The following is a 17,157-nucleotide window of genomic DNA, read 5'->3' on the forward strand; positions in this document are numbered from 1 at the left end:
GTACTTGTTAGTTAAACATGATGTTGAAGGGGAAAATCATCAAAGTTGATGATTACAAGGGCTGATTTCTGCTTGTAACATCACGCTGGGGCACCCCGGATAGAACAATGGTCTAGTCAGCTATTGGTCGTTGTCGTACAGTCTTTTGTTTCTACTAATCGGACCAATCGGGACCACACCAAAAATCAAAATCAAAAAAAAATGAAGGTAGTTCGGTTAGGACTGTGCCCGCCCCTTGCGATCTGGAACGTTCCGATGTCATTGCTTACATTATTATATTCCAGTTTCTTCGATTCATTTTTACACGCTGTAGAGGACAACAAGAGAAAAGTGAGTGAGTCCATCAATATATCATCTGACATATCGCTCTCGCTCGTTGGGTTTGCGCTGCCGCGGTAAAGGAAATATATTTTAAAAACAAAAAGAAAAGGGGGCAGCCGAGGGCGGTGTGCGGGAGCGGTTGTGTCTGGCGATCAGCGATAAGCAACACACACATATAGTCGTCGGGAATTGCATTCAGCCGTATATACACAAACAGGCAGAGGATGGAAAGAAAGAAAGATGGGGGGACTAAAGGGAACAGGAGCAAAGAGAACGGCGATAAATGTTATCGATAAAGTCTGGGCCAAACATCACATGCGACTAACCAACAGCCCCACAAGAAGATGATGATGATGATGGCAGCACCACCGACTTTCTTTATCGCACTCCGGCCAGCAGATTTTGTGTGTGTGTGTGATCCATTCAATCGAATTTTGATGCGCGTAATTTTTCATTAAATTTATTTGATTTTTTTTAAATGTTTTTTCATTCATTTTTATATTCGGTTGCGGGGGGGCAAGAAGGATCTAGACGCTGCTGGTTTATAGAAAATGATTACGTTGTCGGGTGGGGAAAAGGAAGGAGGAACAGGAGGCTGGTGGAAATAGGGAGGGATTTGGCGCAAGTCGCTGCTGCAGAGGGAGAAAAGGGACGCGGCACTTGCACAATTGCAATTGAATTCTCTCTTACCATCTCTCTCTCTGTGTCGGTCCTTTCGCTAACTGGCGTCGATCAATACAACACATCCTCTCTCCCTCTCATTCTCCCCTCTTATGGGCCTTCGTTCTCTTGTCTCTCACAGATTTTTTAATTGTTTTTTTCGTGATTTTTCACGCAAGACGTGAGGAAAAATTCAACAGCTGTCCCCGATGTCGTTCACGATCGATACAGCCGATCGCCTCAACTGACGTTCATTTTGTTTTGTTTCAATGTCGCGTCTTTCGTTTCTCTTTTTCGATGGACTAAATAGAGAACAACATGTTGTACCGGTCCACCTTTACACACACACACACACACGCAAAAAGAAATGTGCGCTCACGCAGTCTCTTGTGATGTGTCTACCTCTCAAAATATATGTACCAAAAAGCGTTGCTATGGCGACGGGCCAGCCTTTCCCTCCCTGTGCACACCGTTTGCCTCCCACCCCATCACTACTTAATCAACCGTTCCACCCCCAACCCCCTTTACTAACTGCGAAACTCTTGACGACTCTTGTGTATAAAAGGGGAGGGTCTATGTGTATAGCGAGACTTACTACTATTACCACTATTATTACTCGCTCCTCTCTCTTTCTCTCTCCGGCACTGCAAATGAAGCATTTTATTTTTTTTATTTTTAAGTACAGTTTTTTTTTTTTAATCATTTTGTTTTATTTTTTGTTCTTTGAACCTTTCCCCCCTTCTTCTTTCTGGTAGTACTCCCCTCTTCCAAAATGGCGATTGCACGCGTATTGATTATATATGCATGTCCTTCGAAATCGGCGACTCTGGCCAGGTTTCAAAGTTCCAATGAATCTGGCCGCTTTCTCAAAGGCCTACACCCCCTACACTCCCCCCACCCTTGCTGTAATGGAAACGAGCCATGACAATGTCCATCCTCCTAGCTCCGAAACTGAACTCGCGTGTATGTGTATACAATTGGTAGAAGCAAGTCAGCTGTCAGTCAACTCGTCTGACAACAGCAAGGGAAATAATAAAAAATTGATCATATATTTTTTTTTCTTCAAAGAATTTGATTTTTCCCTCTCTTTTGTGTGTGTGTGTGTGTTGAAGCTACTGTCACCCGACACCAGGTGACGTCGCATTTCTAAAGCCGTCGTATATGTATGTATACGTAACTTTGAATTGAAAACTTGCCGAATTATTTACGTACGGCGTTTGTGCACTTTGATGCGCAACTGCTTCGCGTGATTGGATGATATCCCCCAAAGTCCTACTCGCTTTATAGTGGCTGCCTATCTGGCGCGTTTCAGAATGTGTGGCTCTCTTCATTTTCGATCTGGATTCGTCTCATTTGAATTGATTCCAATCACGCGAAGCCTCGGCTCTCTGGTTTTGTTTGACTGTCTCTGACACACGGCGATAATTCCCTCTCTGCCGGATGAGGGAACATCTCAAATAATAATAACGGACGGCGTCGCGACGCACCCGCAAAACTTGATATCAACAGTATGCCAGCAAAACTTGCGTCTACTCGCGCGTTACGTAGGCCTTCGTCGTCTATTCGGGGCCAAATAGAGAGGAAAACATTTTTTTTTCATTTATTTATTTATTTATATTCTTTAACGTATTTTATTTTTTTATTAAATAAGGGGGTTGGCTGCATAGAGGAAAGAAGGGGGTGTGCGGCGAGATAGCGAAGCAGCTTCGTAACAGTATAAATTCCAAGAAGGAAACGATACTGACTGTGTGTTTAAGGCCTTCTCTCTTCTTCTTCTTCTTTTTTTTTTAAATCAAAAACTGCCCGAGTAGAAAAGCCAAAATAAAAAAATATAGAGCGTGTGTGTGTGTGTGTGTGTGTTTAGCTTGAAAAGCATTGTGTGTATATCTGACGCTGATGTTCGCACAGCCTGTCCGTAATCGGGGTAGGCCAAGCTGGTGCTGCTGCTACCCAACAGATACGGCCCTGCGTAACGTATATGAACGTATACACTCTTTATTATGTGTAATAGTTCTATTGAAAGAAGGAAGAAAATAAAGAAAAAGAGGGAGTGGGAAGGGGGTTATAGGAGGAGAAGAAAAAATGTGTGTGTGTTTGCTCGGCCTGCAAGCGTCGGTTTCAGACTGATAAGAAAGCCTTCTATATAGTAGTTACTGTGTGTGTCTGTGTGCGCACATAGTAGCCCTTTTTTTATTTATTATTTCGCTTGTGTATATCCATCAGTCTTTTGCTGAGTTATGGATATTGTGTGTGTGTCTGTGTGTGTGAGTAAATCCCCATTTTATTTTTGGCTGAAAAAAAAAAAAAATGGATTGGTTAGCTCGTAGGGAGAGAGAGGCGTGAAAGAGTAGCGCTGGCTACCGGTAGATAACAGGAAAATTGTGTACATCATTTTTTTTGAAGAAGAAGAAGAAAAAAAAAAGAATTTATTGTTTGGTTGCACATTATCGCATTAATTCTAATTCATAACAATTTCCCCGACAGCTGTTGTTTGCTAATACCCACAACCGTTCGCTCTCTTCAGTTCAACCCTGAGAAAAATCTATTTTAGCCCGACCCTCACGTCACTCGCAATAGAATTTAAGCATCACCTATTCATTTGAATATTCGAAAATGAAAAAAAAATAAATAAAATAATATTATTATTATTTCATTTATAGATTTATCCTAAATCTCTTCTGATCTGAAGAGTTACACATAAAAAAAATAAAAAAATTGACCTTTCCCTCCCACAACACCGATGCCAGAAAAAAATAGAATAATGGGAGAACGTATAGTTCCAAAGGGGTTGATGAAAAAGATTAGGGTGTGTCTATATATTTGTTGGCACAGAGGATATCACGCATTTTTTTGTTTTTTATTGTTCTTTTTTAAGAGGAGATGATCTATGCTGGGGGGTGACAGCGGGTGGGTCGTGTGCTGAAGGCAGGGACGTTTGATTATCCAACTGTGATGCATTTTTTTTATTGTGAAAAGGAAACAAAAAAAAAAGCTGTTGAACGAGTTTTTTTTTATTTAGAGGGGCTTGTATCTCGTGCAACTCACACGAGCAGCGAAGAACGAACAAAGTTCACAATCTTTTGTGTGATTCCTCCTCCCCTTCCTCTACCGTCTTTTGATGGAGATGTTGAATGAATATATATATGTATATGTAAAATCAATGTCTCTCTAATCGAACGCCCAGGGGACACAACAGGCCAACGGGACAACAACAACAAAAAAAAAACCCAAAAAAAAAGAGAGAAGAAAAATGATTGACTTTTATGTATGCGTGTTATCTCTTCTTCTTTCTTTTTTTTTTTTTTTCGGGAACGAGGTCGCGCAATTCGGGACCGTATCATTTTCGACGACTTCCCAGTGCCTTATCTCTTCTTGCCATTCCGTTGCAAAGCCCACCTCCACCCCCCTCCACCTCCTCCTCCTCTTACAGTAGTAGTACACTACACACACACACACACACACACAAGACACACATACGCGGACAAAAAGTCACTCTCAGATAGATAAGACGACAAGATCCCGTCCAGCCAGTGCATGACAACAACAGCCATCTCCTTATTCTGCGCGCTTATATCTTTTTTTTTTAATGCATATTATTAGTAGTAGTTTTTTTTTTTTTATTTTGTCTCTTTTTTTTCTTCTTTCTGTTATGTGGATTTTAACATCCCTTTATGATTTGAATCAAGTCCGACTGTAATCTCTCGTGTGTCTCTCCGTGTTTGATTCCATAGAAGCCCGCGCCCAAAACAAAATCTGGATTCTATCCCCCTTTCCTTTTTGAAGAGTAATTTTTTTTTTGTGAAGAGTTTTTGAAGGCTTTTCATTTTTTGATGTTTTTTTTTTCTTCTTCTTCATTAGAATTTTGTCCGTAAAGGTTAGTCTCTCCATCCGAAAGAGATTTCTCGTATATAATATACATATTTTCATATGATTAAGATAAGACAAAATCGAGTTGGAGGGGAATGGATAGAAAACAACGTGAAATTTGTGTTAGGAATTAATTGAAAATTGTGTGCACCGAGAAAGAAGAGAAAAAAAAATTACGCGATGACAAATCTCGTGTTGTTTGTTTTGTTTTTTTCAAATCCAAAACGAGATATAAAGGGAGATTGATCGTTCATCGAATTGGAATAAATATCATCGTTCGTTTGTTTGACAGGCAGAAGCTGAAATAAAACAGCTGTGATTTCGTTTTTTTTTTTTTATATTAATTATTATTATTATCTTTTTCTAAATTTTTAATCTTTGTGGGGAGGTAGTGCGGTATCGTTTCCCCCTTCCGGCTCCGTGTCTTGTGATTTGTACACAAATCTACGTGCGTGACGTTTATTAACGTTGCAGTATCATTCGACGCTATCTGGAAATATCTAACTAGGTGGTGACATTGTTTTCATAATTAAAACTCGGTGGGGTGGTTAATTAAACGCCATCTACCGATAAATAAAGCAAACGTTTCGCTAATTGCCGTTAGATGTCGCTACCTACGAAACGGAAAGGCCCTTAATATTACAGGATAAAAATACAACCTGAATTAAAACACCCTTTTTTAGTTTCTGTAAAAAAAAAAAAAAAAAAAAATATATCTTACGCAATCAACTCACACGTACATTTAAAATGTGTTTTTTTTTTCTTTTTTTTTTTAAATCATATCCTGGCCGGCATTTTTTTTTTTTTTTCCTTCCTCCCTTTTTTTCTTTTCTCCTCTTCCATCGTTATCGGCTTTCTTGCAAGACCTGGCGCGCATCGTCGAGGCATATCAAAATCGCTGCTTTATCCCCTCACGCAAGGAGAAGCGGATTGATTTCTCCACCTCCTCCTCATCCCTCGCCTGCCGCAAAACGGTTATCTCACTCTCGCAGACGCCATCGAAACACACGCACACACGACACTGGCTTTGGCTGATGCTTTGCTTGTTCGTCTCCCTTATATCCTCGTCATTCTAATCGAAACTCTATACAGTACATGTAATACACACACACACACACACACTGACTTCATATGAAAATGATTTTTAAAAAATAATAATAATAATAACAATCTGTTTCTTTTATAAGAGACCCTCGGGAGAAAGAATGAGGATCCTTGCATCATCATCTATAACCCACATATAAAAATGTTTTATTTCCTCTGCGTTTACATCTTGAGTAGTTGTGTGTTATCACCGTAAACATCTTTCAGACATTTCTATTTCCCCCCTTTTTTTTTTTCTTTTTCTGTACTCTTGCTTGCCTTTAACTCTCTAGATAGGAAACTTTGATATCGTTCTTATCTCGGCTGGGATTTTCATGACCGGCTTATCTCTCTCTCTCTCTCACATCCTGCGCGCACACAGACTCGCACAACCTAACCGATGTTCTTGTATTTATTTTATTATTATTTTTTAAAAAACTATTTTTTTTTAAAACAAATCCGATTTATTTTGAAGATATTCATTTTTTTTGTGCAATGGGAATATGGAAGGATAGCTGACTGCGCGCTGTTATCTCGACTCGCCTAATCGTAACTTACAATCTCGAATGCTTTGATATCGATGGCATTACTCCCCTTCCCTTGAAAAGAATCTCGACCGAGTTACAGAGCGATGCTGCCAGAAAAAGAAATGGATCTTTCTTTCTTCCTTCCTTTCTTTCTCTCTCTCCCCCACGTAAAAATAGAAGCGATGCAAAAATAAAAATTGTTTGATCCTTCTATCGACTCTTGGACAACAAACAAAAGGGGGGGACCAATGTATAGAGCCCAGTAGGGAAGCCATAGCGACGAGGTGAGAGAAACAAGGTGACCGACACCTTTAGAAAAAGAAAAACAACATCGGAGCAAAGAGAAAGGAGACAAGTCAACACTGGAAGGATGTCTGGGTGGTATGGTAGTAGCGGTAGTAGTTGTTGTAGTAGTAGTAGTTCCCCCTATGTTGCATTTCTCGCCATCTCCGCTACACACACACACACACACACCAATAACACGCCAATGCCCAAAGAGTTTCCTGGGGAGCGAGTGTCAGTATTGGACCGACCTCCGGCGAGTGAGGAAGCAACCAAAGAATAAATTTCAAAAAAAGGGGGGGAAAGGAAACAGGTTTTTTTTTTTACCGTGTGTGTGTGTGTGTGTGTGTGTGTGTAGAGGAGGAAAGAAGAGTTGGTTTGAACGTAGCTCTTATTTGTTTACATTGACGTTTGGTGACGATGTTTCAGTGGCGCGGTGAAGTGATTCCAGTGAATTTGTTGCATCGCTATTTTTGTTATTGACCAATTGTCAATTGTTTGCCATTCGGCCGCATACGGCGCTCTCGTACGTATTTCTTTTGTTTTCCTTTTTTTATGACTGCACTTCTCACTTAAGTCATCAAATGTTGGCAGCCGAAGTAAAACCGTGGCGTACGATGCGATGCAATAATAATGAAAGGCGCATGTGTTTGGTTTTTTTCGTGGTCGGGAGTGAACGAAAGATAAAGCAGCATTTTTTTTGTTGTTTTTCACGAAGAAAGTCGTGAGACATGAAGAGGACACACTCGCTATGCAATCGATTCCTCATTATCTATTTTTTTTTTTTGTTTTTTGTTTGGTTGTTTTTCCCGATTTTTGTGTTTTTTTCTGCCCGCGTCCCGACGTGCCTTCTTTATCTTTCCATCATCTGCCTAGGCTTTTATGCCCCTCTTGTTACTTAGCCATCCTACTACTACCACCTCTATAGCACCACCACCACCACCACCCCAATACTTTCTTCTTAAAAGTTCTTTTCCTCTCTCACTTTTTTTTTCTTCTTCTTTCCTTTTATCTTGATGAGTTGGCGACTGGGGGGGGACTTGCTTATCGATCGATCGTCAGCAAAGATAAGGAGGAGCTTGCTAGCCGTTTCGTCCTACTCCGCCTCCATTATCCGCCGTGCAGTCATCCCTTTCGTTTTCTAATTCTTCCCCTCCCTTTTTTTTACTTTGCGAAAAAAAAAAAATTTAATTTAAATGTGTTTCTGCTATATTTCCTGAACGGAGAATGCGCGTCATTTAAAAAAAAACAAATATTTAAAATTCCCGCCTTTAAAAAAAAAATAAATAAATGTTATAGATATATTTTTAAAGGAAGAGATGCTGCAATCATTTTAGTCTTTAGCCTCTAGGGTTTTCTGAAAGATTTTTGTTTTGTTTTTTTTTTTTCGTTCATGGCGGATGATGTCATCCTTTGAATGTGTAAGATGCTAATCAACATATGACCCCCGTCAAGCATCTCCAGCTCCCATATGTCTGTGTCTCTCTCGTCTCTGTGTGTGTGTGTGTGGAGTGCGTGTATTTGGTAATATCAAATTCTTTTTTTTTTTTTGGTTCCTGTCAGACGGGAACGCCGCCGTTGCGGCGGATAAACATTCCCTTTCCCCATCCGCTTGAGAGCGATGATATAGAAAAAAAGGCGGCAAAGTGATTTGAATCGCTGGTTTTTAGAAGCTTAATCTTATAAAGCCGAATGATTTCGAAAGAGAGAAGAGAGAAGCTTTCAGGCTTATCCAATCGATGGATGAAAAATGCGGGCACTCTCTCCCGACTCGGTCGAGTCTCCCTTGCCAGATTGTCCTCGGTGTTATGTTCCTTATCGCATCAAAACGACCCTCGTCTATATATTCCCTCTTTTTTTCTTTTTGTTTTTTTCGTTTGGTTTTGTTTGTTTTTTTTTTCGTTACACACACACGGCCAAATGTGCATGTGAAAGACAGAAAAAGAAAAACAATGAAGGAACATGTTCAAACAGAAATCAAAACGTAAATGAAAAGAGCAAGTGAGGAGCCAAAAGAAGTGTAAACAGTTCATTTGCTTGGCGTTGGCTGCGGGATTGACATCCCAAACCGAGGAATACATGTAATCTTTTTTTGATGGGGAGACAACAACAAAAAAATAAGAATAAGATTAAAGGGGGAACTCAATAATTTGACATGTTAAAGAAAAAAAAAAGAAGATGGTTCCGTGTGATTGAGTTCGAAAAGCGCGCGCTGCATCGTCCGCTTGACGTCACATGGAATATCTTTGCTAGTCTTATCCCCCTTCTATTTTTCTGTCACACACACGCGCGCGCTCGCCAATGTTCTATGACAGATCCGCTAAATCGATTGGATACAATTACGGTGCGCATTCACCGCCACCATCGGATAATATTAAAAAAAGGGGGAGGGAGGGGAGTTGATTGCGGAACGCGCCTTTCGTTCCAGCAGAGTGGTGATGATGACACGATACTCATCCGGGGATACTTGAAAAGAAAAAAATGAAATAATAAAATTTAAAATAAAAAAAGGGGCTCTGGTCGTACGTGAGTTCTTTTGATCTTTTGATGGAAGGCGTCCGATCCGTCGGAATCACAAGGACCTCGTTGATCAAAGAAGTGGACAAAATGTCACGCTACATTTGCCCGGCGCGTTCTTTACTCCCGTCACGGTTCAACTTAAATCATTTCTCTCTAAAAAAAATTTTTTTTTTAAATGCCACCAAATTTCAAATTATTGGATCAGTTTCCAAGTGCCATCTGCCGTCAGCTGATTTTCAATTTCAAAAAGTGCGTGTTTTCGGTGGCTTTTTGTTTTTTTTTGCGCAAAAACACGCCATTTTGTATAAGGCGACGCACAATGTACGGTGTCAAAAAGCTGTTCTGCAGACGATGCTATCTGCCAATGGCGACTCCATCCATCTCTTAACTTGCATCTCAGATTTTGTTGTTGTTGTTGTTGTTTTTCTTTTCTTAATTTCTGGATGGCAGCCCAAAAAATCTGAAACGGATGGAAAGAAGAAAAAAAGAAAGAAAAAAAAAAACCGCGAAAATAAATCGCATCCAGCGCAAAAAAAAAGCAGCAGGGAAGCGCTCTCCTATCAGCTGATGCATCACTGAGCCATAAATTATAAATAAATGAGTATGCGCGCGTGTGTGTGTGTCTGTGTGTCTGATAGGTGAGGAGCCCGTCTTAAGCTGCGTGCGCTCTTAACGCCCGCGGCCGTGGTGACCGTTTCTTCTTCTCATCCTCCTCTCTTCTTTTTATTCTTTTTCACATATCGCGATAAAGCCATCATCCATCCGCATTCCGTTCGGATCAATTTCATTTTGGCTTTGATGGACGACATTGTTTTTCTCTCTCTCTTTTGTTTTTATGATTATCCCGGCTGTAGCCCCCCGTTTTATTCAGTCAAACGAAACCAAGTGGAAAGAGACCAGTGCGCTTATTTAATTTTTTTTAAAGAATAAAAATCCCGCACGCGCCCGCTTCCTTTTGCACCCATCGCGTTCTTGCGGTGGATTCATCCGGGAATGACGGCTGATCCATAACGCGCACGCGCGCGCTCTTCTACGCTTTCAAATCGCCCGCCCGCCCTTTTTTTTTGTTTTGTTTTTCGTGGTTCTACCCGGTGCCCCCCTCCCTCTTTCAACGTCGCATAACAATCTGAAATATTCACGCAGCGCATCGTTGAATTTCCCCGCTGGCTTTTATGATTATTTTATCATTTTTTTTTTTATTTTCGTATTTCTTCGTTAAGTAACACAGGTGAATTGATCAGAAGAAGAGCGGCTTGCAATCTACAGAAATGCATCTCTAGAAATAATGTTATAAACTTCGCATTGCTAGCGATCGTCGATTCAACTGATTTCATTGGCGGAATTTGGTTTTGTTTCTTTTCTTTTTAATTTATTCTTTTTTTTTTCTGTTGTTGTTGTTGTCTTGATCAGGAGACGACGAGTTACCTGCTGGAATGGACGACGATAGCCTCAATGGCGGCGATGCAAAGTCGTCGGCATTGTCGATGGAAGAGGAGGAAGAACTGGAGGAGGACGGTGTCAGTTTAACGACGACCAGTTCCAGCGCAGCTGCGTCACCTCCGCCGCAGCCACCGCCCGCCCATCCGCTTCCCTCTAATCGAGGCCGACCTCCGTCTCGGCCTCCGTCGGAGGAAGCGGATCAGCCGGCCATTAAATCGACTGTTGGCAAATCGCGGATTGCGCCTACGCCGCCGCCTCCGCAACAACAAGCGACGGCCAATATGGCGGCCGTCAAGCGGAGGCGCGAAATCGAACAGGACGAATTGATTATCATTCCAGGCGCATCCAGGCCGTCACCGCCGGCCCAACTCACCGTTCCAGGTCTACCCACTCAACATCCGCTGCTCAGCGCTGACCTTCTGCACAGCCTCCAGTACTTTGCATTGTTACGTCAAAGTATACCCAATGGTAAGTTGACTCCCTTTTTTTCTTTTTTCTTTTTCGTTTTGCTATCGTGATTCATTTGTTTGAACGTATCGTGTGGGTTACAAGAACCGGAGGGACTTGTTTTCCCGTTCTTTTTTGTTTTTTTCTCTTCTTCTTGTCGTAGAAAAAAAAATGAATCCAATTAATGGAATGGGGAAAAAAATAATAAAAAATAAAATAACACAATCATTGATGATGATGCCGATAGATGTTTAGCCAGAAAGAGAGATAGGGTTACGTCCGTCATCCAAGGCCGACCGGATGTGTTTCGATTGATCTTTCAAAGAAAAATAAATGCCCCAACCGAATGGGATCTGTTTGATTAATCAGCTATTTAGAAAAATTGTTTTTTAATTCTCAGATATACTGGAAATGTATGGCTTCGTTGTCGATACGTGACGTCAAAGAAAGTCAGTAAAAAAAACAAAACACTAACACGTCTAGTCTCTTGGATTTGTTCGATTTCAATTCTGTGTGTTTGTGCAGTGATTATGATTACGGAGGCTAAAATCCGCAGTTCCTTCCGGCCAACTGAATATTACAGTTGGATGATGATAACTAGTCGCTGAGTGAAACCTTCTTCTCTCTTCCTCTCTCTCTCTCTCTCTCTCTCTGATGTACATGTTTTTGGCGACGTCCATATCAGCGTCTCTCCATTCAAGGCCGTCCTCCCCCCGGAGAGAGGGCAAGAAGGCCGGTCCAAATCCCCTCCACTTCCAGCCTTTTCGCTAGATCTCCTTCCTCCACTATATATTATCCTGAATGTGTGTGTGTGTGTGTATATATATAATACGAGAGAGAGAGAGAGAGAGAGAGAGAGAGAGGAGTCGGGAAGAGAGTTAGCTAGTATACAGATTTATCTACATCTTGATTGCGCCAGCTAATGGAAACTGAACACGGCACCGCGACACACTGAACGCATCAGCGGCCAATCGGCCATCAGCTGCGTATTATCGCATCGACCCAGCAGCTGCATAATGTATTCTATACCAGTTCCAGTTTTTTTCTTTTTTTTTTTTCTTTTTTACAAGAAGAAAAGAAAGAGAAGAGAGAGAAAATATAAGGAACGGAGAAGAAGATAAAAGATGACTGGCCCTCCCGACTCGTTTTCAATTGTTATCGCTCAGAAACATCAAATCTCAATCGCCGGGGATGATGATTTCAAAGCTCTTCTTTTGATCCATTTTCAACTACCATTTCCCTTTTTCTTTTCTTTTCTTTTCACAAGAAAAAAAAAGGAAAAGATAAAATTCTGTTTTATGCAAATTTTTTTTTAAATCTCCCTATCAGTTAAACTGGATTCCGTTGAATTGTCTTTCTGTCCGTGTATTTCTGTGTAAGGAACAGGGGCAACAAATAATTGACAACTCATTAATTTGAAACACGAAATTTTTTATTTATTGATTTACTTATTTTTTTATTATTATTATTTATTTATTTTTTATTTTTTTTTTAAATTAAGGTTCTTTGATGAATTTGCCCGTGGCACCTCCACCTCCACCACCGCCGCCACCGCCGATTCCGAATCGATTATCTCCAACGCCTCCGGCTAGCAGTAAATCATCAGGTAACGAAGAACATTTTTCGTTTCCCCTCCCATTATTATTGACACCACAATTGTATGCAAGAAATGAATTATTAACATTTCTATTCATTTTTTGTTGTTGTTGTTGTTGTTGTTTGATTTATTTATTTAATTTTTATTTCTATTTATTTATTTATTTTTTTTTTCAGCTGGATTAAATCATATGTGCCCGTCGTGCGGAATCTGCTTTAGTTCGGCTTCGACCCTTAGCGCCCACGCTACGTACTATTGCTCCAAACGACCTCAAGTGTCACCGGCCGCAGCACCTGTCACCAGCGCGTCTCCGCTTCCCACACTTCCGACGCAGCCGGAAATGATGGCCAACGTTGCGCTGAGTAACGGCAGGAGTCAAACTCCCGAGCCAATGGACGAACTGGTGAGGGAAAGAAAATAAATCAATAAATCAAATGATTCCATTTATTTTCGCATAATTTAACGGATATTTTATTTTCTGCGGCAGTTGAACGACCGTCCGTCGGCCCCCAAGATTAGACGCAGCGGACGCTATTACGCCTGCCCGTATTGTTCGTTCAGCGCCGATAAGCGAGTCAGCCTCAACCGACACATGAGGGTTCACGTTGGCCTGCCGCTTTTGGCCACCCATCCGGTCTCACCTCCTCCGCTTCCGGCTGGCCATTTGGAAACGTCGCGTTCCTTATCGTCCGACAGACCGACGGCCGGTTCTTCTCCAGAATTTCGCGCCATTAACAAGTTGCAGGAAGAGCCGGCCAGCCGGTCGGATGCGGGAGCCGATCGTTTCTGTTGCGATTGCAAAATCCAGTTTTCTTCGTTCAAAACGTACCAGGTGCACAAGCAGCACTACTGCCAGTCGAGGAAAGTGGCCGGTGCAAACCTACCGGCCGGATCGCCTGTCCCGTCTTTGGACAAATCCATTGCAGCTGGAGAAAGCCTGGCCGGACGAGCTCAGAACGCGGGCGGAGGTCCTATGACTATTCTGATGTTGCCGACTCATCCGCCGATCGTCATTCCGTTGTGCATCCTGCAGTCGGCGCGTTTGCTAACGGCTGATCAGCCCATGCCGCCTCACTCGGTCATCGTCTCGCCGCATGGAGATATCCAGTTCCGCGCTGACTCGCCCGAAGAGCCACGATCGACGGCCTCATCGGCAGTCGTCACTCCGGCGGCTTCGACTACCCCGGCCGCTGTGCTGGCTTCTGTTCCAGTTGTTACGGTAGCTCCATCCGCGCCGGTCACCCCCGTTCCTCCGGCCACATCTGCTCCTCCGGCAACAGAGCCGCCCCCAACGGCGAATTCTGCCACCGTTCCGCCGGAAACTGCGCTGGATCTCAGTTCTAAAACGAGCGAATCAGATCCAGCCACGGCGGAGTCGTCCAGGAAGGAGCCGCTAACGAAGGAGTCAGTTGCCAATAGCAACGCGATCGGAGGCATCCGCATTAGGGAGGAATTGGCCCACGTCAATCAATCCAGCCCCGACAATGCATCGCAACAGCAGCAGCCGGCGCTTCCGTTTCTTCCACCCAAAGTATTTGCCGAACTGGAGGCGCTGGGCATGTGCCTGGGCGTCCCTTCCGGCCACGACATGACGTCCAATCCGGCCCAGTGGCTGGCCATGCTGGAGAACGCCGTTTTGCAAGCAAGTTTCAAAGCCCCGCCCACCGTGCCCGTTGTACCTTCGTCTAATAAAACGGATTTGATCCAGCAGGCGCAGCGACCCAGCAGCGCCATCCCTTGCGAAGAGTGCAACATTAGCTTCCGGCGGATGGAAAGCTACCTGGTCCATAAGCAGTACTATTGCGCTGCCAGGCACCAGCAGCCGGGCAGCAAAGAACTGCCAGCTCCAGCTGCGGAACAGGTGAACGGCAATCAGCCGGAAGAACCGGCAGCAGCCCCTGCGATCCATCGCGATCCGGTAATTCAGCGGGCTAACAAACACGCGTGCCCGCTGTGCGGAATCGAATTCGAATCTGCCGTTGTCCTACAGGCTCATCGTAGCTTTTATTGCCCTAAAAGGGAAGTCGATCCAGCGCTTAAAAATGCTGCCGATGTTAGAAAAATTAATGCGGAATCTTTGGCAGCCTCTCCCAAAGCATCCGGCCCGTCTCCCGGTCACAATGGTATTAAATTATTATTATTATTTATTTATTTTTTCCACTTTGAAAGCCGTGAATTTCTTATAAGTCATTTATTTATTTTATTTATTTTTTAAAAATTCTGGAACAGGAAGCCCAACGGCAGGTGGGTCGGGATCAATTCAGCCGCAAGGATGGAAGTGCCCGTGTTGCGACGTCGTCAGCCCTACGGCCGCGTCCGCGCAGAAACACGTAGAGACGCACTCGAATGTGCGGGCGTTCCGCTGCTCGGTGTGCGGATACCGCGGGAACACTTTGCGCGGAATGCGCACTCACGTCCGCATTCACTTTGATCGCCGGAATGCGGATCTGTGTGAGGATAATTACATCTCTTGCATAATGGGCGGCACGGGCGCCGTGGGTGAATTCAATCCAGCAGCTGGCGGAATGCCGAATTCGCCACCAGATGTCGATCAGATTTTCAAATCGTTGGGGATCCCGCCCGAAGTGTGCGCCAAAGTTCTTTCCGCCGCGCATCCGCAGAGCGCGGATTCTTCGGCTGGCAACGCGAGGGACAGGCGCGAACTTGGCGGATCGTCGCTGGCCGGTCTGCAATTTCTCCAGCTGGCCCAGCGGATCGCCAATCACTCACCGGGTCCAACAACCGGAGCCGGATGCCGATCAGACAAGTTATTTCTATGCGATCTCTGCTGTTACAGCTCGAGCTATCGGGGCAACGTCATCCGCCACTCGAAATTGGTTCACGGTCGAGAAATTAGCGAAGTGGCCGTCGTCAGTTCCAACTTCCTTCAACAGGCCGTCAACAACAATCCGGCGGCGATGGCCAAACCGCCTTTCCCGGATCCCAACGTGCCCGCAAATCGGATGAAGACGATAACGGATCATTCGCCTCCGCCGCGGCCGGCCCTAATTAATACGCCGTCATCGCTGCCGACGAGCAGGATGATGTCGACCGGCTCACCGGACGAAGCTATTCAAGTGAAGATCGATCCGGATGATGTCATGATGATGCACCAATCGTCGACTGGCGGCTCGAATTCATCGCATTCGGGCGAAGGTCACTCGCCTCCGCTGAGCAATTTGACGCCGGATTTCCATTCGGGTCCTGCGGCCACGGCCAGCGGAACTGATCCCTTTCGCAAGCACTGCAAATCGTGTAATATCACGTTCACCTACATGAACACATTTTTGGCGCATAAGAAGTACTACTGCTCTAGTCAAGCCCCTCTAGAGGATCAGGACCGGGACCAAGACAGGGACGAAAATCTAGACGAAATGGACGACGAGGATGACGAGTTGGAGGCCGAAACGTCAGCAAGTCCTCCGCCGGCTCCCGCCCATCACTCAGAGGCCACGCCCACATAATCCCCCCTACCCCTCCCTACCCCCAACCCACATCCCACGTACATTTTGGAATTTTTATATCATCATCAGTGTCGCCCTTCCTCGGTATTCCTTCTCATTGAGGCCGTTCTTCTTCTTCTTCTTCTTCAACAATCCATTGATATAATTCGGTTTCATTTTGTGTTTTAATTGGCACGTTGTGTCATTTGTTTTTGTCTTCAAATGTTCAGGATTTCTATTTCGACATATTGAACTTCAAATCGATATCAACTGAAGCATATCTATTACCGATGTCTCGTTGTGCTTTTTATTTCGAGTCAGGTTCAACACTTAATCATAATTAAGGGAAAAGGGACGCTATGTGCAATCTTAATAATCTATTCGTAATACGACATTGTCATTTTTTTTTAAGTTGTGGAATTTTTTGTCCACCACTTCTTACCCCCTGTTGAAAATCATCATCTTGAGAGTTGTGTTGTTTTTCTTTTTCTTTTCTTTCTAATTTATGGCACAAAAAGAAGAAAAAAAAAATGTGTGAAATCAATATTCGTGTCAGCATTTTAATAGGGCTGATGGAAGTGATCTACATATCTATAATTTGATGTTTCTTTTTTGTTTCTTTTAAAACACAACTTCGATGTCTTTATTTTGTGTTTGGTTTTTTGTTTGTTTATTCGGTTTTTTTCAAATTCCAAGTATATTATACGCAGAGGTTGGAGTGATTGAGGGCTTTGTTGCATCAAATGTGGTATATCGTGTAATAGGGGAAATCATCGATGTAGATCATCTCCACCCTCCCTCCCATTCTCAACACAGATCTATAACTCAGTTTATTGGTGAATCAATTATGCTCAGTTGTGCGTGACTGTCTGCGTACGTGAGTGTGCGTGTTTTTTTAGTGTCAAATACAAAGTCGTTAATATTCTACTGGTCTAGCTAAGCTACTAGACTACTGTTGACGCGACTGGCT

The 17,157-nt window shown here is 43.4% G+C and overlaps 1 protein-coding gene across 4 annotated transcripts; it reads left to right on the forward strand.

The window, feature by feature from the left end:
- Positions 1-6,990: 6,990 nt before the first annotated feature.
- LOC123474571 (zinc finger protein ush-like) lies at positions 6,991-17,114 on the forward strand. Of its 4 annotated transcripts, none has more exons than XM_045176802.1 (7): positions 6,991-7,266; positions 10,671-11,168; positions 12,649-12,753; positions 12,921-13,149; positions 13,228-14,386; positions 14,453-14,867; positions 14,974-17,114. In XM_045176802.1, exons 2-7 carry the CDS (start codon positions 10,694-10,696, stop codon positions 16,206-16,208), a joined length of 3,618 nt encoding a protein of 1,205 aa, XP_045032737.1. In that variant the 5' UTR covers positions 6,991-7,266; positions 10,671-10,693; the 3' UTR covers positions 16,209-17,114. The 4 variants fall into 4 exon arrangements, with proteins under 4 accessions (XP_045032737.1, XP_045032738.1, XP_045032735.1 ...); XM_045176803.1 differs by having other exon boundaries at positions 14,456-14,867; XM_045176800.1 differs by having other exon boundaries at positions 13,228-14,867.
- The last annotated feature ends 43 nt before the right edge of the window (positions 17,115-17,157 follow it).

The sequence above is a fragment of the Daphnia magna genome, linkage group LG7 (assembly GCF_020631705.1).
Source record: "Daphnia magna isolate NIES linkage group LG7, ASM2063170v1.1, whole genome shotgun sequence".
NCBI lineage: Eukaryota > Metazoa > Arthropoda > Branchiopoda > Diplostraca > Daphniidae > Daphnia > Daphnia magna.